This window comes from Sus scrofa, chromosome 11 (assembly GCF_054392235.1).
Source record: "Sus scrofa isolate SSC_HxYL_T2T_F1_AM1 chromosome 11, Sscrofa_HxYL_maternal_Yorkshire_Landrace_v2.0, whole genome shotgun sequence".
In the NCBI taxonomy this organism is placed as follows: Eukaryota; Metazoa; Chordata; class Mammalia; order Artiodactyla; family Suidae; genus Sus; species Sus scrofa.
Genome location: NC_139393.1, coordinates 4,729,414 through 4,753,832, shown reverse-complemented (window position 1 = coordinate 4,753,832; position 24,419 = coordinate 4,729,414). Strand labels below are relative to the sequence as shown.

The window sequence follows — 24,419 nt, the reverse complement described above, 5'->3', positions numbered from 1 at the left end:
ACCCCATCAAGCAGCAACAAAGAGAAACAACAGCAGCAATGATGAGAGAAGTCTTCTTCTCATGAAGCCTGTCTTTATCAGAATTGACACACATGGTGCCCTGCAAATGTGCTGCCAATACCTGACAGCCATGTGAGAAAGCCAAGGTCTCAGAACTTAGGACTTCAGTACCTGTTCCGAGAACACCGTCACCAAAACAAGACCAATATAAATGAGCTGTTATCAATATATCACGGGCTCTGAAACGAATTCAGCAAAGGAAAGACTATGAATGGACTACTTATTAAGTCACTTACAGTTAAAAATTATTCTCTGGAAAGAGGAGTTCCTGTCGTGGCTCTGTGGTTAGAGAACCCAGCCGGCATCCGTAAGGACGCGGGTTCGATCCCTGGCCTTGCTCAGTGGGTTAAGGATCCGGTGTTGCCGTGAGCTGTGGTGTAGGTCGCAGACATGGCTTGAATCCTGCGTTGCTGTGGCTCTGGTGTAGCTCGGCAACTACAGCTCCGATTAGACCCCTAGCCTGGGAACCGCCATATGCCGCGGGTGTGGCCTTAAAAAGACAAAAGACAAAAAAAAAAAAAAACTATTCTCTGGAAAGTGATGATTATTTTATTCAGGAGCAAGATGACATTTGATATATAGTTCTGCTTTTAGAATATAATTTCAAACTGACGAGACTCAAGCGATCATATACAACTCCTCAGAAACTTGAGGCCACTATCTAAAAGGGAGCATTTCCTGAGGAATAAACAAAGGCCCTGCCCTGCCAAAGCCTGGCCTTCGGGGTCGCCCAGGACCACGGGCGGCTCAAGAGCCAGCCCTGGTCAGTGTTACCTCACAACTGGAACACACGGCCCAGCTGGACGGCTATTTCGAACCCTTTCTGGAAGCCAGCAGGGTAGAAATGATAGCAAGCAAACTCCAAAGCTTTGGCAAAAGCTCTAATCATTAGAGACCTACACAGAAGGCTATTCTTAGACACTGCCTCCCTCTCACCTCCACGATGAGGGCGAGCGGCCGCACTAGAGGGAAAACCACAGCACCCATCTTCACAGGCTCTTGCTGGGTGCCAAGCGTGGGGCAAGAACCTGACACGTACTCTCGCGCTGCATCGAGACGGCCCCAGGAACCATTTATGCTGCTCCTCCCTTATAAAAGGCAACAGTGCTGGAAGGGGATGAAACTATTTGCTCAAGGTCACATTCCTCGGCAGCGGTTGGAACCAGGACTTAAATGCTTTTTAAATTAATTAACTTCTGAACTACAAAGCCAGTACTTTCTGGTCTAATACCAACACCTCCCAAGACCTCGTAACCAGGAGGAACAGCTCTCCTTACCATCCAGGGACACAGGTATGTTAAAACATACCTGGCGTGAGCTGGACAGTGGCAGGCACTGGGTCTGGCTCATCATTCCCTGCTGGCGTCCAGCACACACGGGCTGATACCTGGCAGGTACTTATTAAATATCTGCTGAACATACGAACAACTAAATCCACGAATAAACAAAATACACCAACTAAAAGGCATCACACAACACACCCTCAGGCTTCGGAACTTGGCCGAAGATTGCTGCTTTCATCAAAAAAAATTAACCCACTTCTATTTTTTAAAAAATCCATCCGATTAGTCAGATAAGTCTTTGAGGGCCATGAGTTTCCTATGGCAGCAGTAAGAGTAAGTGTTACGTGTCCTCCCAAATTCTAATGTTAAAGCCCTAACCACCCCCCGCCCCCCGCACCTCAGAATGTGACTGTTGGGAGTTAAGGCCTTTAAAGAGGCAATTAAGATACAATGAGGTCAGCAGGACGGGCCCTCATCCAAAGGTGACCTTACAATAAAAGGAGAGTAGGACACACCGACAGACGACCACATGAAAAGGCCACAAGACGGTGGCCACTTGCAGCAAGGACAGAGGCCTGACGGGAAACCAGCGGGGCGGGTGCCCAGACCCTGGGCAAGAGCCTCCACCACTAGGGAAGGAAGTGTCTGCCGTTCAAGCCACCCAGTGTGAAATACTTTGCTGTGGCGGCCTTGGCAAACTAAGACAGTAAACAGCTACTACCACTGGGCAAGTACCACTCTCTACGTCAGGAGATGGGTCCCTGCGGGCCTGGAGGCGGAGCTGCGAGCCTCAGCGGGGAAGCGCTCTAGGCAAACGAAGTACTTCCAAAGGGCCAGGGAGCTGTGCTACCTCGAGCAAGGCTGACAGCCACCAGCTGCCTGCGACAGGCCAGGCACCACGGTGGACGCTGCCTTAGGTCCCAGGGCAGAAAATGTGCCGAGGTCCCCCAGCAGGAGGCGAGCAAGCACAGGTGAGCAGGCGGTTCTCTCACTGAGGCTGCAGCAGTGACAGGGGACACTTCCTGAGTGGCTAGTATGCAGAGTTCACTGTGTCCCTAGGTGACCTCAGCTCCCCACCCACAAAAACCTTTACAAAGAGGACACCAACGCAGAGGCTAGAACCTGCTCTGGGCCCCCCGCACGTCGGGGGGAGAGCCAGGATGCGCGCTCAGGCCACGCGGCTCGGGCCCGGCGCTCCGTGAGCCCGGGAGGCCGGTGCCCAGACAGGCGAGGGCGCTGGCCGTTCCCGCCCCTGCCGGACCTCGTCCCCCACGCAGAGCCCATGGAGATGCCCAACTCTGAGCACTGTAGAAGGTGTTTGTGCCCTTTCGAAGATTTTATGTTTAAAATGTTTAACAGAAAAGTTTAAATAAATTTATACAGTGGTTTTCATCACAGAAACCACCTAAGTGTTCCTAATTACACTGGGAACAATCTGAATTTCCTGAGTACTAAGACCCCCACGAAAAATACAAATGTTTTAAAACCTCGTTCACCACGACCTTCATCATTCCAACCGTGCCACACAAAGGCATACCTAATCTGAACTAAATTTACAAATAAATAAAAAATAAACATTTAAAACTATCTTGCCAATAAATATCACTTACAGTGGTGAGAAAACAGCTAAGAAAATCTCTAATATTCTCAAAACAACACTGGTTTCCAATATTAAAATTTTACAGTATAGCAAAAAAAAAATTATAAATTTATACCCTCGGTATGAGGAATAGTTGAGTTGAAATTACCATAAAAGCGGATGTCCTATTGTGGCTCAGTGGGTTAAGAACCCAGTTAGTATCCATGAGGACGCAGGTTCGATCCCTGGCTCATTCAGTGGGTTTAGGATCCAGCACTGCTGCAACCTGCAGGGTGGGGCACAGACTGGGCTCGGATCCCGTGTGGCTGTGGCTGTGGTGCAGGGCGGCAGCTGCAGCTCTTATTCAACCCCTAGCCTGGGAACTTCCGTATGCTGTGGGTGTGGCCCTTAAAAGATTAAAAAGAAAAGAAAAGAAAAAAGAAAGAAAGTACCATAAAGGCATCAGGAAAATTATTCCAAAGTTGTTTCATTTTTTTTTAATCTGTGGAAACTTTTCTTCAATTGAATTCTTGCAAATTGATTAAAAAAACAAAAACAAAAACAAAACCGAAGTGCCTAGGTTAAAGCAGATGTGTTTAAAAGTCGCCCAGTGACCAGGCCTGGAGTCCCGACAGCCCGCAGAGGCCGTGTGCCAACTGCTGGGCTCTGAGGCCTGGGCCACACAACAGGCCCCTGAGAACACAGGGAGGACGGGGAGAGAGCCTCTCGGCGTCCTTTCCCGAGCCCTCCCTGCACAGCTATTTCCTGGGCAAAGCCGGGGAGAGCCAGCCCAGCCTGGAGAAACGCGGTCCACGCAGGCAGGGCTGGGGACACCGGCCTGACATAAGCGAGCAAACGAGAGAGACTCCCGACAGCCACGACCTGCACCAAGCGCCATGAGAGGCACGGCCCCGGGATTTTTTTTTTTTCTTTTTTTCCTTTTTTTTTGTGTTTTTTGCCATTTCTTGGGCCGCTCCTGCAGCATATGGAGGTTCCCAGGCTAGGGTCGAATCGGAGCTGTAGCTGCCAGCCTACACCAGAGCCACAGCAACGCAGGATCCGAGCCGCGTCTGCAACCTACACCACAGCTCACGGCAACGCCGGATCCTTAACCCACTGAGCAAGGGCAGGGACCGAACCCGCCACCTCCTGGTTCCTAGTCAGGTTCGTTAACCACTGCACCACAACGGGAACTCCCCTCTTTTTGATTTACTATTACAGAAAAATTTTCAAAAGCAGAGAAAATAAAGTAAAGTGACCCCCACGTGTCCGTTCACACGCTACCCACTCAGAGCCTCTCTCAGCTCTCCTACCTTCCCGCTCGCTCCTCACACCCGCCCTGGATGGATGTGAGGTAAATCCCAGCCATCATATGACTTTACCTACCGATATTCCAGTGTGGACCTCTAAAATGACCCTTCCTTTCTCTTGACCACAGGGGAAAAAATTAGTAACTGACGACAACAAATTACCTGGAAAGCCTCACATATTTAAAAATTAAGCAATACATTTCTAAATAATCCATGAATAAAATAAAAAACTCACAGAGAAAACTAAAAGGACTTTGTACTAAATGATGATAAAAATACAGTGTGACAAAATGTGTGGAACAGAAGTGAAATACAGCTTAGAGGAAGTTTATAGTTTTCACTGCTTAGACGAGAAAACAAAAGTTTAAAAAAAATCAATGACCTGATGGTCCGTTTTATTTTATTTTCTGTCTTCTTAGGGCCGCACAGGCGGCACATGGAGGCTCGCGGGCCCAGGGGCCCATCGGAGCTGCAGCACAGGGGCAGCAACGCGGGACCGAGGCGCCTCCGCCACCTGCGCCGCAGCTCACAGCTCCGCCGAGCCCCGCGCCGCCGAGCCAGGCCAGGAGCAGACCTGCGTCCTCATGGGTCCCGGGCAGATTCGCTTCGGCTGAGCCACAACAGCCGCTCCACTAACGGTCTACTTTAAGAAGATAAAACAGAAACGCAGGCCAAAGTAAGCAGAAGGAACGAAATAATAAAGAGCAAAAATCAATGATGGAGCCCACCAACGACCACATCTCAACGAAACAGCACATCACGCAGAAGCCCCGCTGCGCCGAGCCGAGGGCACTGTGAACACCTCGGCGCCAGTAGGTCCGACAACCGAAACAAAATGAACACATCACATTAAAAAAAACTTCTCGGACACAAGACGCAATATCGAATGGGGAGCGCCGTGTATCTTTTAAGGAAATAATAATGATGGGTGAAGTCTGCTGAACATTTAAAGTGGAACAACCACCAACACACGGAAACCGTCAGAAGGCAGAGGCTGAGGAGAGGCAGGCTGACCTGCCACGAGGGCAGTACCAGCTCTCAAACCATGAGAACGACAAAGAGAGAACATTCTTCCAAAGACCTAAACCTCCTCAATGACACATGAGCAAATCAAATCTAGTGATATATAATCAAGCAAGGATTTTTTAAAAACTGCAAAACTGGATAAATGCTAGAAAATTAATCAACGTAGTCTACCAATGAAACAGAATAAGAAAAGAACTATGCAGTCATTTCAGCACATACAGAAAAAAGCATTTGATAAATGTCATTACCAATTACCAAAAAAAAAAAAAAAGGCTCAGCAATAAGCCTGACTGATGGCATCTACCAAAAAACAAAAACAAAAAACAAAAAAACTTACAGCTAGCATTTACAGGATGGGGAACACTGAAAACATTTTCCCCCAAGATTTGGAACAAGTCAAAGATGTCAGCTCTCACCACTATTCAACACTGCCAAGGCAACGGTAAAGAAAAAAAATTAAACGCATAAAGAAAGAAGTGAAACTATTCCCAATGACAGATGACATAATTATTTATACAGAAACTCTCAAGTTATCACCAAACCTACCAGCAAATTTAGAATCATGATTTATATCATATACATTTTAAAAAATCCATTCTATTTTTAAGTACGGAAGCAAACAAGTAAAAAATAAAATTTTAAAAAGAATCCCATTTATTAGAAAACTCCTTAGGAATGAATTTAACAAAAAAGTGTAGAAAACCTCCACACTAAAAAACCATAAAGCACTGTTGAGAGAAATTAAAGAAACCTTTAAAAAATGGAAAGTGTATCTAAGATTCATGGTTTGGAAGATTCATTATTAAGATGTTAGTTCTTCCTAAATTAATGCAAACTATAATTCCAGCAGGCATCTTTTAGAATTAAAAATCACTACCTGATTCAAAAATGTGTGTGCTACAGCAAAGAACCTAAAATAGCCCAAATAATCATGAAACAAAAGAATAAAGCTGGTGGCATTACACCACTTCACTTCAAGTCTTGCTATAAAGCAGGGTGATCTGGTAGTGGCTATGGACAGACAAACAGGTCAACAGACAGAAGAGAGCCCAGAAACAGTCCCACACTTTCAGTCACTTCATCTTGTACAAAGGGGCCAAAAGAATAAAAATAAAAAGATGCTATGGCAATGGTACGAGAGGAGAGGCTTCAACACTGCATCAGGCTACAAACAGCAATGAAATGAGTACACCACAGATTTAAAGGTAAAGCTAAAATTGTTAAGGTTTTAGAAGAAAACAGAGGGAAATACCCTCACAATTCGCCAGACATAGAAAACGAGAGCCATAAACGGAGAGAGTTTAGTAAGTTAGACTTTATCAAAACTAAAACCTTCTGCGCACCTTAGGACGAAGAACCATCGTCAGTACATCACAAATAGGTTTTCATACTCCCTCCTGAGCTTAACTGCATTTACAATTATCAGTCTATATAAAAAGCTAAGGAAGAATGGCTGTTCCTGAAATGGAATTTTGTTTATATTTATAACTTTTTTTTGAAGAAGAAAAATGAGACAGAGAAGAGTACATGAACACAGCTCAGCGAGTTTTCACACGTGAAACCCCTGCGCTCAGACCCAGAGCAAAACCAAGAAAGAGAGCATCACCAGCATCCTAAAAACTCCCAGTCGCCCCTGCTCCTCAAAGGTGGTCGCGACCACAATGCCCAACACCGCCAACCACTTCGTCTACACCAGCTGGAACAGAGAGAAGGACACACGGCCCAACTGACAGTTCATCTGCAGAGAGCTTGCCTCAGGAGTGAAAAGTAGGAAACACGATTTCCACTTCGGCACTCTCTCCATCTCGAATGCTCTCCATCTCGCTCCTGCTTTTCCCGCAAAAAGGGAGTTCTTACACGGCCTCCCAATCTGAAACCTTTCCTAGTTCTCTCGATGTCCACCCTTCTCCCACCCTCCGCATGCTGCACCACGGAGGCCGGCAGCTCTTCTTATTACTCGGGGAGTTTTAAGTCCCTTCCTCGTCAGTGTGGAAATGCTTGATTGAGCCCAGGGACCCTGACGTGCTCGGTGTTTCTGTACTTTTACTGGGTCTAGTCGCTGTCAACATGTCACACAATAAACGACTGACAGTTGAAAACCCAGTAGCACAGAATCTGGGAAATGATTAAAATCATTTAAATTAATACCTCCAGGTCCTAACATCCTATATCTGTGTCGTCAGAGGGCTGAAAGCAATAAAAGTAAAGATGATTATCAGATACATGCTAGAATCCTCTGATGAAAGACAAAGACAAGTCTGGAACCACAGTTTTACCTTAGGAAAAACTGAAGCAAAAATCTCACAGAATACTCACATTTAATCTATGAATAATTATTTAGTAATGCCTTAACATGAAGAATATCTTCCTTCAGAACCAAAATGAGATTCTAATTATCATAGGACAGCGGTATGCTTCCAAAAGAAAAGGCATGTATTTTACATATTCAAATGAACAGACAAAATGAATATCAAATAACAACCTCATTTTAAATTCATAAGTAATGACATTAATCTCATTAAAACAGAAATATTAATTTTATATGAACTAATACACCACTTTTATTGTACTCAATGAAACAATAAGAATAAATGGACCCTTAACTATTTAGTTACATTTCTTGGAAAAATACATATTTATATAAACAACTGAGATTTCTTTAATCCCAAATAAATGAATTTACATAGAAAACTTTCTAGAACTACAGGCTATCCTTACTTCTCTTTAAACAACGAATATCTATTTCCCCTATTTCTCAACTTTCTATTAATGTGTATATGTGACAAACACAGTTCAGAGACCTACGCAGTTGCCATCGCATAAGTCAGTGGATAAGAACGATGATAAAAAGAGCTTCACTTACTGCTATTTCTCTACATGCCGACATAGAGATCCCGGTTCCTTCTATTTGTTTTAAAGCATAGTCTTTATCATCTTTCCTGCAAAAACAAAGTTATTTTAATATACAGGTAAATCTAAATGCATGTGCATTTTTAATAAATTAAGACATAAATAAAAAATATAAATCACATATACTTCAACAAGTTTCACATATAATCACATTATTTCATATGGGGAAAACATTGCAGATACCATAGTCCTGTCCCATTATTTGATAAGGAGAAGTTAGATTCAAAGAAATAGAGAGACTGTCCAAGACTCTGTGGTTATTTGCAGAAGATAAGATTCAGAAATGAAGCTCCTAGAGCTCCCATCGGATTCAGTGGAAATGAATCTGACTAGTATCCATGAGGACGCAGGTTTGCTCCCTGGCCTCGTTCAGTGGGTTCAGGCCCCGCGTTGCGACGAGCAGTGGTGGAGGTCGCAGATGTGGCTCAGACCCCGAGTTGCTGTGGCTGTGGCGCAGGCCGGCAGCTGCAGCTCCGATTTGACCCCTAGCCTGGGAACCTCCATGTGCCGCTGTACAGCCCTAAAAAGACAGGAAAGGAAAGAAAGAAAGAAACGAAGCTCCTCATCTCCAGCAGCTAGTTTCCTCTGCTCTACTGTGCACACAGCTCCTCTCTACGTGTGCGAGTGTACACAACACATATAAAATAAAACGTGCTTTCTTCAAACCCATTCGGGTATCAGGGGCCAGAAAAACTAAGAGGTGAGTGTATCGCCAAAGAACAAAACGGTTACAATTTAAAACACGTTACAGTCCTCATACCCCCAACACCTTCAAAGAGACTGACTGCCCATGTGGTTACTGAGCAGTTACTGTGTCCCCAGAATGGAGCTAAGTCCTGGGGACGCAACGGAGTCCCTTCTTTACACAGAGTTCTGTGTGTACCGGCCCCGAGAGAGGAACAGCTCCTCCTGCACGAGGCGATGCGACACGGGGCCCATCAGGGCAAGGAGAAAGCGCGGGGCCACGCAAAGCCTTCCCAGAGGAAGTGGCATCACTAGACGCCCTGCACTCAGGCCCCCACGCTCTGGGATGTCCCTGAGGACCCAGAGGCGCTCCGGTTTGCTGGATCAGTACTAACCCTCCGAGGATTTAACACGGGAACTCAAATACACAGCCTACGAAGCACATCCAGCAGCCACCGGAGCACAAGCAACATAAAAAACCCTGTACGCGCATAAGACCCACGGTGAAAAAAGGCAGATGGTGGAGGGTTATTGTGAAAATAGTGGTGACCTTGCAGCCCCTCTGAAAGGATTCTGGGGACACCCAGGGCTTCCCAGATCACACTTTGAGGACTGCTGAGGTAGAGGAGGGGTGTGTGTGCGCGTGTTAAGAGGGGAACGCAGTGGGGAGGCACGTGGGGTGAAGGCAAAGCATTTGCAGCACAGACACAGGAAACAACTGGGGAGGAGAGGAGGCTGCGGATATAATCAGGAACCAGATCATAAAAGTCTCTCTGCCCCGAGGACGAGAGGAAGCGCTTCCTGAAGGGTTTTAAATAGGAGACCATCACTTCCACTTTGTTGGGGAGGAACAGCTCTGGCTGCCTTGTGAAAGCTGGTGGGGGTGGCGGTGGCAGATAAGGACAGAGGCAGAGGCCGGTTAGGTCAACAGCGTTCAACGTCCCCAGGTGGGAGATGGGCGACGGCGGTGGCGGCTGCAGGGCGGAGAGACTGGAGCCAGGCAGGGCAGAGCCAGCAGCACCTGCCACACTCCTGGGGCGGGGGAGGGCAGGAGGGAGAGGTAATGCTTCCCGCCCTGGGCAACAGCCGAGCACAGACACCCTTGGCTGACATGAGACGCACGGCAGGTGGCAAGGATCTGAGGGAGCAGGAAGCGGACAGGTCTGCTGTGTGCAGGTCGAGTCTGCGGTGCCCGTGAGACCCTAAACGGGACAGCAGGCACGCAAGCCAGGAGTGGCCGAGGGGAGGCCCGAGGAAGAGTGCCAAGAAAGACGGCAGAAGAGCAAAGAGCACCAAAAGCTGCAGAGCGTCGAGCGAGCTGGGCATGAAGCAGCGTCCACTGACGGTGGTGACGACGGGCACCAGGGGACGCCAGACCCAGCAAAAATAGCTGCAGGGATGTAGTGGCGGCGTCCACACTGCAGAAGGCTGGGGAATGGATGGGGTGAAAGTCAACTGAGACGATGCAGGTAGCCGCTGGAGGAATACACAAGGGTAACGGTTTTTTGTCTGTTTGTTTTTTAAGATGGAAGAGACTTGAGTATATTCAGTACCGAGAAGAAGGACCCAGAGCAAGAGCTGAGAGGGAAGATGAGCAGAGCGAAGACAGAGATGCTGGGAAGAGAGAGATTCAGAGGCAGGAGGAGGACCGCACATCTGCCACTGAAACAGGAGGAAGACGGAGAGGGAAGGACAGAGACAGGTGCAAAGAAGCTGGTTTAGAGGCAAAAGCCAGGAGAGAGCTCACTGGGACGGCTTTCATATTTTTCTGATGTTGGAAAGGAGGTCAAACACCCCAAGTCTAAGGGAAGAGTGATGAGCTGGAGCTCTAAATAATGTGAAAGTGGGACTGAACAAATGGGCAACTCTTCGTAAAAACAAACTATGTTTATTCAATACTCTATTATTTTCATTAATAAAGCTTACATAACTTTATCTTTGTTTTTATAACATATTTACCAAATCCTTAGTTGCTAAAACAAGTACCAACTACATTATTTTTCCGGGGAAAAAAAATGTGTTCTATGACAATCAGATTTGCAGGTGCTTTCTAGTAAAGCACCACCGGCACACATCATATTAAAAACACATTAGGAATATCTGCATTTAATGTTCGCCAAGTCTGAATGATTTCTGAAAGACTTAAAAGAGACATTAAAGAGAGTGACACAAAAATAAAATGAAATTGGGATCAAAATAAATCTATTAGATATTAGACACTTCCACGTGCTCAGTACTGATTTAGCCGTTCGGCCAACCCAGGAGTAGAAGAGGTTCTGCTACATCCTCTATTGAGAATAACTGCCCAGACTTGAGCCCCCTAAGCAGAGGGAGTGGTGGGAAAGGAAGTAAATCAAAGACTTACCCATTCGCCTCCTTAACAACCACCCCTGGAGTTTCTCTTTTTTGAAAATGGCCATGTGGGGAGGGACACTGTGGCTCAGCAGTAATGAACCCGACTAGGAACCATGAGGACGTGGGCTCAATCCCTGGCCTCGCTCAGTGGGTTCAGGATCCCGCGTTGCTGTGGCTGTGGTGTAGGCCGGCGGCTGCAGCTCCAATTTGATTCCCTCATGGGCCTGGGAATTTCCATATGGCGCCCATGAGGCCCTGAAAAGCAAGAAAAAAATTTAAACTAAAAATGGCCATCTGCATATTTCTTCAAAATGAACTAAAAATTTCTAATCTCCTTCATCCCAAGTACTCACATGTTCTTTATTTTATACAAGTAAATTATCAGGAGGAAAGGTAAAATGGGAGAATACAAAACTTTTTAAGATGTAGGATTACCAAAAGACAACTGCCTCTTGAAAATCACCTGACATAAACAATGTCCATCATGATGTAAGAGTGCCGTGTGGTTTACAGAGCACAGCTACGTATCCAGCCATCCACAGTCACTTTTAGTAAAGAGGCACGCTGGAGAGGAAAAAGACGCGTTCCCTAGCCTCGGCCACGACCCGGTCGAAGGAGTCGGTTGTGCGGATGACAACTGCACCCCAGCAATCCGTACAACTGTGCTATAAACAGAGGCTGCGACCGGCTACACCTTCAGGGGCTGAGGAAGATCAAGAACGCTTCAGAAAGCGCCTGCGTAAGCAGAGGCTTACGACTTCAACGAGTCTGTCAGCAAAGGAAGGAGGAGGTGGGGAAAGAAATCGGTAGTTACAGGAGACATCCCAGCAGTGGGAACGGCACGTACAAAACCACAGAAGCCCAGACAGGGTCGGGTCGGCAGGCTCGGAGCTCAGCGGAGAGGGGCAGCGGCTGTTTAGCAAGGTGGAAGCGCGCCAACAGCCCTGCGGCCGGCTCACCTCGGAGACGGGCAGAGGCAGGATGCGAGGGGGTCTGCTATGCCAGCTGTCCCCGAGTATGACCAAAAAGCAGCACATCTGAAAACAAACACATAAGGCTGAGGAAGTGCAAGAAGACCAAAAAGAAGAGGGAGCAGCCATGGGGAACACGTGCCTTTAACAGATGGGAGGGCGAGGCAAAAATAGGGACTGGCTGTCAAAGAGTAGCATTTCGGGAAAACAGAGGACTCCTCAAACCCCAGTAAGACGGAAGTAAAGAAAAAAATCTAGGCGTTCTCTTGTGGCTCAGAGGGTTAAGGACTGGGCACTGTCACTGCAGTGGCTCGGGTAGCTGCTGCTGGCAGGCTCAATCCCTGGCCCGGGATGCAGCCCCCGAAAAGGAAAACTAATAACAAAATAAGCCCATAAAAATGAAAAGTGAGAAAGAAGATAGCATAAAAATTTGGAAACTAGAATGTAAGTGGACAAACAGCAGCTGGTCATGAGGATCCGAGAAAACCAGATCACAAGCTGATCGTGCAGAAAGCCGCCAACCACTGACACTGGCAGGGCAGACGCTCCGACACACCGACTGGAGAGGACAAGCTCCCCGGGACACAGACCTGGCTGGATGGGAGAAAAACGGAAAAGACAGCCTAGAAAATGGGGTGATAGTTTTATCATGAAAGAAAAATAGGAATATTAAGAGCCAGTCCTAATGAAATCCAGCAGACAAATCATTAGAAGAGTTTCAGGGGGAAAAAACGAACAGAAAAGAAGGATGAAACGTACAAAGGAATTCAAGGAAACTTCCCCAAGTGAAGGACAGGATTTATAAGACTGGAAAGGTTCAACGAGTTTTCATCACAAATGGATGAAAACAGGAGTTCCCGTCGTGGCTCAGCGGTTAACAAATCTGACTAGGAACCATGAGGTTGCGGGTTCGGTCCCTGCCCTTGCTCAGTGGGTTAACGATCCAGCGTTGCCGTGAGCTGTGGTGTAGGTTGCAGACGCAGCTCGGATCCTGCGTTGCTGTGGCTGTGGAGTAGGCCGGCGGCTACAGCTCCAATTCAACCCCTAGCCTGGGAACCTCCATATGCCACAGAAGTGGCCCAAGAAAATGGCAAAAAAGACAAAAAAAAAAAAAAAAAAAAAAAAGGATGAAAACAGACCCCCATCAAGACAGAACCTTTAGGGAGTTTCTGTCATGGCTCAGCGGTTAAGGAACCTGACTTGGATCCATGAGGATACGGGTTCAATTCCTGGCCTCGTTCAGTGGGTTAAGGATCCCGTGTTGCCGTGAGCTGTGTGGTGTGCACTGCAGACGCAGCTCAGATCCGGCGTGGCTGTGGCTGTGGTGTAGGCTGGCAGCTAAAGCTCTGATTCAACCCCTAGCCTGGAAACGTCCATATGCTGCCGGTGCGGCCCTAAAATAATAATAATAATAAACTTTAGACAAAAAAGTGGAGGCGAGCAGTAGATTTTACAAGCTTCCAGAGAAGATGGTAACAGGCCACCTAAGACGGATCAGTAAACCCAGCCACGAGAAGGAAGTCCTGCCATTTGTGAGAACACGGCTCCTGGATGGCTCTTGCGGGCTTTATGCTGGGTGAGGTAAATCAGAGAAGGACACATACTGCCTACCACTTAAAGGAGCAGTCTCTCCTGAGAACAGGGAGTAGAACAGTGGTTACTGGGGCCGGGGGGCTGCGGAGATGCTGTTTAAAGGTAAAACTTGCAACCAGTCGATAAAAAAATCCTGGAAATCTACTACACAGCAAGTGGTTATATACAGGGATACCGTACTATAAACTCCAAAGTTGCTAAGAGACTCTAATTATGTGCACCACAAAAAAGAAATGATAATTATGTGACGTGACAGAGGCTTTAGCTAACGCTACAGTGGCGACCACACTGCAGTATGTAAATCTATCAAATCAACAAGTTGTACACCTTCAACTCGGACAATCTACATGTCGCTTCTATCTCAATAAAAGCAAATTTAAACAAAGAGCTACAAGGCCTAGGCTAGCTCTGCATAAAATGGTGAGGTCCTGAGGACACTGCAATAGATGTGGTCAGCGGTTTAAGCCCTGGGTAGGAGTCAGTTCTGGGGATCATGCTGTAAGCTGCAAGGACGGGGAAGGCCCGATGGACCAGTCGGCCAGACCAAGGAGCCTGAACCAAAATGGAAATCAGGACACTCTTTCCTTCCTGGAAAAATCCACGCTTTAGGGGAAAAAACAAAAAGCAAAAAAATCCAGCTGAACTAATCACTATGCTTAGGTAGCAGAAACTGTGAGCTACATAAAGGCTGATGTGTTATATCTAAGGTTTAATTATCTTTAATATACGATGACCTGGAAACCAATCGCAAGCGCTGTCACCATATGCTGAGGGAGGGTACAAAGGCCTGGGAGATGCTCGACTCCAGAATGGACTCTCAGCGACTGTGCAAGATAACCAACCAGGGCGTCCCAAGCTCTGGGGACACGAACGGACGCAGCCAACCTGCAGCAGTGTGAGGTTTGGAATTTTTAATACGCTTAATATTTCCAACAAGCAAAAGGATGCTCTTAAATATATATTACTGGGCCTTAGCCACATTTTAAATCCTTTTTAATAAAATTTATTTATTTAAAAAGATTACACGGCAGCACTATTCACAACAGCCAAGACATGGAAACAACTGACAGATGAATGGATTAAGAAGATGCGGTACATATATGTGACGGTATACTACTAGGCCATGAAAAAGAAACAAAATAATGCCATTTGCAGCAACAGGGATGGAACTATAGACTCTCATGCTAAGTGAAGTAAGTCAGAACGAGAAAGACAAATACCATATGATATCACTTATATCCGCAATCTAATATACGGCACAAGTGAACCTATCTACAGAAAAAAAATAAACTCATGGACTTGGAGAACAGGCTTGTGGTTGCCAAGGAGGAGGGGGAGGGAGTGGGATGGACAGAGAGTTAGGGTTTGTAGATGGAAACTATTGCATAGGGAATGGATAAGCAATGAGATCCTGCTGTATAGCACAGGGAACTATATCTAGTCACTTGTGACGGAACATGATGGAGGATAAAGTGAGAAAAATTATATATACATATATTTATATATATATGACTGAGTCACTTTGCTATACAGCAGAAACTGACAGAACATTGTAAATCAACTATAATAAAATTTTTTAATTAAAAAAATCCAAAAAGATTAAAGATCCTGATAATCACAACGTTATCATGGCCTGGAACTATTTTTCACCTGCTGACAATATGACTTAGGTTCATGTATTATATCATTTGATACTCTGCTTGATTTTGCCTTTTGTGCATTTAAGTCCCAAAATCAAAATTACAACTGACACGATGTCTTCTGCACCTAAAATATCTCCGGATTTCCTATTGTGAGAACTGTCCTTTCCACAATGATGTACCGACAAATCAAAGGAGAAGCTCAGTCTTTATACATTAGTTAAGTGAAAATAAAATATATTAATGTTTAAACATGTTCAGTGATTATGGATTTTAAGTTGAGACGAGGCAGACTCGTGTTCCTGCACAAAAACCAGCACAAACTGTTTCATGATGTATTTTGTTTCTAGGTTCCAGAATCCTTGTCCACCAGGGACAAGCACTGTGCAGGTAGGTTTCCAAGTCCGCACTGCTCAGAGTATGGTCTAAGTCCCTGGGTAACCACTGACTGAATCTGTACGGATTAATTGTGTGTTATATGTCAAGAGAGGAGCCGTTCCCCTCCATTCTAATAATTCTGGTTCACATGGTAATTTTCCAGAGTTGTTCAATCTTACCACTGATGTAAACAACTGTCATCCCTCGCCAGATACTCAGGGCTCTACATGCTCTCAGATTAGACAGGCGTTTGGCTATTTCTGAAGCATCATTAGGGAAAGGCTGCACTTGAACCCTCGTGGAAATGACCTTGCCGTGTTCCGCAGTAAAACTCCTTGGATCCACGGCTCTCGATGACAGTGACATAACACTTCCTCAAATTATTGGAAGACTGTCCAGCCAGAGACCTCAAATGGAGGACTGCTAAGAATCGTTCAGAAGATGATCTTAGAATGAAAAGGCGTCTACCCAAGAGCTTTGGATTAAGCAGCATGAAAGAGACAGCCCCCCCACCCTGCCCCCGGGACCTAAATGGCCAGAACCAAAGACTGTCGGCTTTAATCTGCAAGCTCCTGTCCACCCCCTCCCCTCACTCCCCACCCCCTGAAACTCTTTCCTTTCCTCGACACAGGTTTAAATTTATGAAATGTTAACAGACACCAGTTATCTCTCATAATACTGCCCATGATATTGTTCTCGCATCACAAGTCATGCCTGACTGAGTCTCGTACCTGGCTCTACTTTGCTCAGGAGTTCACCAAAATATGCAAACAAGCCAGCAGTTGAGACCGTAGCCCAATCTCGCTTCTGGGTGCAACCTAGCCCTCTCCAGCTCTTGGGCAATTACACTCGGCTGCTAAGCCACTCCTCAAAACAATCAACTAAGAACAGTGAACAAGACAGAGAGGCCCTATGATGTCAAACCCAGGGAAGGCTTCGATCTACACCAAAAGCACACTTGGACTTTTAGCTCTTCGTGCAGAAGCAGATTACAAACTGTTAAAAACCCCTCCCCATGCGTCAGTGTTCTGGAGCTCAAATGCAGTCTCCAGCGAGCACAGCCATTTCTGCCTCGGATGCTACAGTAACTCACCTTACAACGACACAAAGGTGTAAAGAACCGAGATGAGGCTCTCTGAAGAGCCTCCTGGTCACTGGAATTCCAGCACAGTAAAGATCTGGATTTCACAGAACAATGTCCTCGCTGGCTGCATCTGGCCAAGTGGGTCTGAGAACGTGAAAATAAACCCCACTGGTAATCAGACTGTCATAGTCCTAACAGATGAGTGGTGAGGCCAGGAGAAAGGCAAACAGGAAATGTTTTGCCCAAGGCAACACAAGAGCAAATGACTAAAATGCCCTTTAAAGAATGATTTATTGAAAAAAGTTTTTTCAGTATAATTTATTTACAATGTTGTGCCAATTTCTGCTGTACAGCAAAGTGACCCAGTCATTGTGTGTGTGTGTGTGTGTGTGCGTGTGTGTGTGTTCCTTTTCCTGTCTTATCTTCCACCATGGTCTATCCCAGGAGACTGGAGAGAGTCCCCTGTGCCGTACAGCAGGACCTCAGTGCTCATCCATCCTAAATGGAATAGTTTGCACCTACTAATCCTGAACTCCCAGTTCATCCCGCTCCCTCCCCTCTCCCCCTTGGCAACCACAAGCCTTTTTTTTTGAGTGATTACTGCTCTCTTATCAATGAGGCCCCAGCTCGGCTTCACTCCTCCTACTCTTGAACAGAATGCTGCGATATCCAGTTACCAAACTGGCCTCATCTCACGACAGCATCCAACCCAGACGGGTCTACTTCCCGATCTTTGCCTTAGAATCATTCAGCCGAAGCCCAACCTGGAGCCCCACTGGCACTTCCCCGGACACCTGCTGCTGTAGAGGCCAATAAACTTTCGAACAGGTGCATCACAGTGGCCTTTATCATCCCTGATGCCCAAATATCTTCCACAAAGCTGTAACGCATGAACGCAAATTGAAACACTTTTATTTATATCAGGTCTGCTCTGGGAGAACACATTCTAGCTAGCCATGTTATATTCTGCTTAAAATCTCTTGTCATATTAACATGTTCTGTTCTTTGGATCATTCTGACAAATGAAACCCACAAGTCTTTTGTTAATAACAGAAGTTTATTTAAAAGGTTATTAAAACTACTAATTCTAGATTTGAGGGGCAATCGAGGGGAGTTCCTGTGCTTGGCGCAGTTAAGAGTCCCCGAGGTGCACCACTGAACAAGACAGACCCAGCAGGAGTCACTTTCAAGTTTCCTGGCAGCTCCACATGCCAAGCTCTAAGAAGTTACAAAGCTTCTTGTGAACCTAGCCATGAAGCTCTCTCCTCTGCACTGTCTTATGGGATTCAAGCTAAATGTGCTCATACTTCAAACATGTCTTTACTCTGTCTGAACGAATAGCTATGCAGAACTTTTAACCTTGGAGACTGGAAAGAAACTCCTGGTCCTTCTGTCTGTCCAGTTACAAGATTACAGTAATATGATCAGATATCACTAAAATGCCGGGATTTTCCATCAAAGTAAACTACCAACCATTCTTTTTTTTTTTTTCTAATTTTTAAATTACAGTTATTTACAATGTTGTGCCAATTTCTGCTCCAACCAACCTTTCTTAAGTCATTTACTCAGTGTCACTTTTCTGAACACAGCTCTACAAGGAGTAAAGTTGTAATCACGACATATTAACTTCAGGAATTACTATGTTGACCCCGGTCATTTATAGAAGTTTACTTAAAAGGTTATTAAAACTACTAATTCTAGATTTGAGGGGCAATCGGGGGGAGTTCTGGCATTTGCGCCAGGAGAAACTGGCAGCATTGAAGTTCCTGTCCTGGCGGAGTGGAAACGAATCCAACTAGGAACCATTTGCAGGTTTGATCCCTGGCCTCGCTCAGTGGGTTAAGGATCCAGCATGGCCATGAGCTGTGGTGTAGGTCGCAGATGCAGCTCGGATCCTGCATTGCTGTGGCTGTGGTGCAGGCCGGCAGCTGTAGCTCCAATGTGACCCCTAGCCTGGGTGGGAATCTCCATGTGCCGCGGGGGCGGCCCTTAAAAAAAAAAAAAAAAGAAATTGGCAACACTAAAACCAGAAACTAATGGGTAATACTTTTCTCCCTAATGACTGGTTTTTCCTGCTTCACAAATACGCCTAATTTATTTCTAATTGGCCCCAAACATTTTCTCCTTAAAAGGAGCATTACATCGGGCATGTGAATACACCTGAACATTCCTCAAACCTGTTATATTCCAAGTACTACTGCGAATAAGTACTCAAGACCGATAAGCTAGTAAGGCACCCTTTAAATGTTTCCCGCTAATCTACCTTTTAAAGTCATAAGAATGGGAGCCTATTACAACGAAGAAAAGAATGGGACAGAGACTAGAGGATAAAAAATACATAGGGTTTTGCACAGACTGACCATGACAGTATACCATGTACTGAGCAGTATCTTCAAATCAATTCTAGGTACAAAAAACAAATTTAAAAAAATCAGTTAACTCTTGTCCTATTCAAACGCAAAAATAAAATTTCCTAAAATTACGGGAGAAAAAATATGTGAGAGAAGAGTTAAATTTGGCAAATGCCAAAGATATGTAAAATTTACCAAAATGTCAACAGAATTACATACATCTTTGACACTGTTAGACACAATGAAATTACCAAGAACTGATGAGACCAGACTTAAAGATCACATAACACTAACACACACTAGTAGGAGCAAGACTGGAGCGAGAATGATAATTAGGGAGCTATTGCCAATCACACAGAAGTCAAATAGCAAAGGACCAAAGTTATACATGTTGCTATTTTCAATAGATAAATAAACAAGAATGGAGGAGTTCCCGTTGTGGCGCAGTGGTTAACGAATCCGACTAGGAAGGGAGGTTGCAGGTTCAAACCCTGGCCTTGCTCAGTGGGTTAAGGATCCGGCGTTGCCGTGAGCTGTGGTGTGGGTCGCAAACGCGGCTCAGATCCCGCATTGCTGTGGCTCTGGTGTAGGCCGGTGGCTACAGCTCCAATTAGACCCCTAGCCTGTGGAACCTCCATATGCTGCGGGAGCAGCCCTAGAAAAGGCAAAAAGACAAAAAAATAAATAAATATATAAATAGCAATGGAAATAAAGAGTGATAAACTTGGAAGTTCCCTTGTGACCTAGTGGGTTTAGGATCTGGCACTGCCACAGCTGTGGCACAGGTGGCAACTTTGGTGCTGGTTCGATCCCCAGCCTGGGAACTTCTACGTGCCATGGAGCCTGGCCAAAAACAGGTGATAAACTCATGCTGGTCGCCTGAGCATAGTCCCAGATACAGGTGTTGTGTTTCACAGGATTTCAAAACTGGCAAGAAACCTGGCTCTTTTTCATTTTCCTTCCACCACCGCCCCACCCCAATCACAGGTAAGGGAAATTAGGTAGGGGCTCACTGCAATTAGGTAAGAATGTAACATCTCACCAGAAATGCGATGGCTATACACAGTGAGAAAAGCTGCAGTACATCCCAAAGAATATACCCCCGAGAAACGCTGCAGTGTATCCCAAAGAGTATACCCCCGAGAATCGCTGCAGTACATCCCAGAGTATACCCCCGAGAATCGCTGCAGTACATCCCAAAGAGTATACCCCCGAGAATCGCTGCAGTATACCCCAAAGAGTATATCCCCGAGAAACGCTGCAGTGTATCCCAAAGAGTATACCCCCGAGAATCGCTGCAGTATATCCCAAAGAGTATATCCCCGAGAATCACTGCAGTATACCCCAAAGAGTATATCCCCAAGAAATACTGCAGTACATCCCAGAGTACATCCCCGAGAAACGCTGCAGCATATCCCAAAGAGTATATCCCCGAGAAACACTGCAGTATATCCCAAAGAGTATATCCCCGAGAATCACTGCAGTATACCCCAAAGAGTATACCCCCGAGAAATACTGCAGTACATCCCAGAGTACATCCCCGAGAAACACTGCAGTATATCCCAAAGAGTATACCCCCGAGAATCGCTGCAGTATATCCCAGAGTATACCCCCGAGAATCGCTGCAGTATATCCCAGAGTATATCCCCGAGAATCGCTGCAGTATATCCCAAAGAGTATATCCCCAAGAATCACTGCAGTATATCCCAAAGAGTATACCCCCGAGAAATGCTGCAGTACATCCCAGAGTATATCCCCGAGAATCGCTGCAGTATATCCCATAGTATATCCCCGAGAATCGCTGCAGTACATCCCAGAGTATATCCCCGAGAAACACTGCAGTACATCCCCAAGAAAAGCTGCAGTATATTCCAGAGGGCAGCCAGCAAGTCTCTCCTCACAAGGCAGGGTGGGGCCAGACTAGAGAACCTTAGGTCTTGTAGGAATATCAACATTAATCTTTTATATTTAGCACTTTTGTACCATTCTGGAAAAAAAAAAAAAAAAACACCAACCACTCTACTAGATTTATAAGCCTCATGTTCTCCTAATTCTGGGAGCAAAGTCACCAACTTCCCCAAATGCCAGAAGGTCCATTTGTCCACAAATGGATATTGGACAAACGTGGCTCCCTGACAGGCAGGCAGGACAGGGATTCCCAGGAGATGTATCAGCACTTGCACAGCCAAGTGCTACACTAAGCGCTGAAGATAAACGCTCGTTCAAGTCCATGCCCCACAGGCTCTAGGATTATTTACATAAAACATGTATCTTCCATGAGTGCAGTTAGCACAAAGAGGATGCATACATGCTTTCTCTGTATAAATATTTGTGTACACATAAATATATTTAAAATACATGTGGAAACATGCACATACATGTGTACGTGAACACATAAAGGCAGAAATACAGAAAGATATACACACACACATACAACCAAATATACGTCTGTGTGTGTGTATGTGCAGGAAGACAGAGAGTGTGGCTGTTACTGACTGGCCGCAGTATTGTCTTAACTTAAACAGCCATGAGAACCATCATACAGGTGTTTCACCAAAAAAAGTGTATCATGATTACAGAGTTTACACAGCTTAGGACGGATCATCCTTTATATGCAAATGCTATTTAGTCATGACTCACAACACGTGGTCACCATCCTATTTTACTTATGGGGACAGAGAATCCAAAGTTACAAGGCCAGAGGGCAGCAAACCTTGACCCCAAACACAGGCAGTCAATTCCGGAAAACATCTTCCCACACGGCTCTATGAGATGTGCTCCGGAAGTGTGGCTGCCGACTTGAAAATACTCTCACAAGGTGCTTCCATTTAAAATACTCTCGGCGCAGACCCTGCTAGCTCAGTCAGTAGAGCATGAGACTTAAAATACTCTCAGGTAGGAGTTCTCTTATGGCACTGTGGGGTAGGGATCCCGTGTTGTCCCTACAACGGCCTGAGCGGCTGCTGTGGTGCGAGTTCGATCCGTGGCCTGGGAACTTCCACAGGCTATAGGTACGGCACCCTCAAAAAAATGTTTTAAATAAAATACTCTCAGGCAGTTTAGCCACAGCAAAAGTGGGTCAGGTGTGAAGGAACACATCTCCTCTAGCTACACAAGCTACAAACATTATTTTCGCTTTTCTTTAACCCCCCCCCCCGCCCCCGCCCCACACACACAGATTCAAGCTCTGCTCCTGTCAGTACCCCTGACAGCTGATGTGGCAATGAGCAGACATCGTGCATCAGCAACTTTGCATGTAAAGCTGCTGTTACCACACACATTTCTACGAACAACAGCAGCAACTGCAAAGCACCCAGTACTGTAAAAGACCACCTAACTTTCAACTTTTCAATTTGCTGCATTCACAGATCTACAATTGTTCAACTACATAAAACTAAAATACAGCAAAGAGATGAACAAATTTACATTGTCTATAAAAACTATGATTTAACAAACTACACATTTTGAGTGGTTTGAAGCTAAGAGAAAAGGCACAACAAGACTGTAACAAAGGGGGAAGCAGCCGTAATGATCGGAACTAGGCTAATCCCAAAATGTAAAAGGCTGTGGGAAAAATTAATTTCCAACCAGCTCGCAAATACAACAAACCTTCAACATCTCCTACACGTTAGATAAGCTTTGCGAGTAGAGCCACGTTGGTCTTTTAGTAAGCTGAATATTTCTAAATGACAACTGTCATACAAAACAATAGGTCACATGATTTTGTGACATCACCTGTGTTACGTACCATGTCAGTTGATACAACTGTGATTAAACATCGGTGAGATTGTTTTTGAGTTGACATCTGGAGAAAAGATCAATTGTGAGAAGACGGCTGCCTGATGAGAGTGAAAAGTGAATATGTTTTTGCGACTACGGAACAGGAACAGCATGGGCTACTGCCACGACAAATACTCCCGTCTTACTCAGGACTGCACTGGCAAGATTACAACGGTGGCTCCATGGACAACGCCTGCCTGCACCTCCAGCACTGTCAAGTATCTCCAGACGAACACACGCACACATCCCTTACAAACCTGATGTCTGAGAATTCCCGTGTGAACGGCAGCTCCATTAACTATAAATGCATGGTGAATCCCGAGCAGTGCTCTAGCTACGAAACAAACCTAGCAAGAACTGCCACGGAGCTACAACAGCCCAGTAATCCAGTTCTTCAAAACGCACTAGCCTCGGCTTCCATTAGCTTATATTTAAAGTCCGATTTCTTTCTGGAGACTGAATTAAAAGCAGAGTATTTAAACTGATGATATTTACAGACACTGGGAATACTCTTTGGCTTGTATTTCCTCACTATTTCTCAGAATAGATCTGTTAAAAGCTATATATAGGAAGTCTTAGAAAAATAAATTACTCCTTAAGACTTGCGTCCAAAGTAAAATGTGATAGAGGGATTTTAAAAAACTAAACTGCACAATATCTGGTGAATAAGAGGTTAAAATGATGGACACTGATACTGGTTTGGTGCTATGTGGAGTCTTCTATGGTTCCATACAAATTTTAGGATTTTTTTCTATTTCTGTGAAAAATGGATTGGGATTTTGATAGCGACTGCATCAAATCCACAGACGGCTTTGGGTAAGCATGCATCTTTTAGCCACATTAATTCTTCCACCCACAAACGGGGGAGAGCTTTTCACTGATTTGTGTCTTCTTTAACCTCTTTCATCAATGTCTCATAGTTTTCGTTACATATATGTTCAGCTTCTTAATTACATTTATTCATACATATTTCATTGTTTTTGAGGCTATCTTAAAAGAGACTGCTTTGTTAATTTCTTTTTCAGTTACTATGTTGCCAGGGTCCAGAAATGCAACTGATTTCTACCAGCTGATTTGGTATCCTTCACCTTCACTGAATTCCCTGATTAGTTCCAACAGCTTCTGGAGGAGGCTTTAGATAGTCTCTATATAAGATCGTATTGCCTGCAAACAAAAACAGTTTTATTTCTTTCTTTCTGAATTGGGTGTCTTTCATTTCTTCTCGCCTAACTGTTCCGCTGGGAACACCAGCGCTACGCTGAAGAGGGCGAGGAGAGTGGCCACCCTGATCTTGGAGAAAAGCTTGTAGCCTGCTCAACACATCAGGGCCCAGGGAGGTAAGTAACCTGCTCAGGGCCACACAGTTAGCAAGCCAGGCAGACCTGGAATCTGATTCTTACCATCTTGTGACCCCG

The 24,419-nt window shown here is 45.4% G+C and overlaps 1 protein-coding gene across 6 annotated transcripts in view; it reads right to left on the bottom strand.

Moving 5' to 3' along the window:
• The window catches only part of CDK8 (cyclin dependent kinase 8), a 106,626-nt gene that overhangs the window by 49,087 nt on the left and 33,120 nt on the right, over positions 1-24,419 (bottom strand). For 4 of the 6 annotated variants that reach the window (XM_021065498.2, XM_021065500.2, XM_021065497.2 and 1 more), the window contains exon 2: positions 8,122-8,197. The exons of the other annotated variants lie outside the window; for them this stretch is intronic. In XM_021065498.2, the coding sequence (XP_020921157.1) occupies positions 8,122-8,197 (76 nt within the window). The remainder of the gene's footprint in view (positions 1-8,121; positions 8,198-24,419) is intronic. 6 annotated transcript variants of the gene reach the window in all.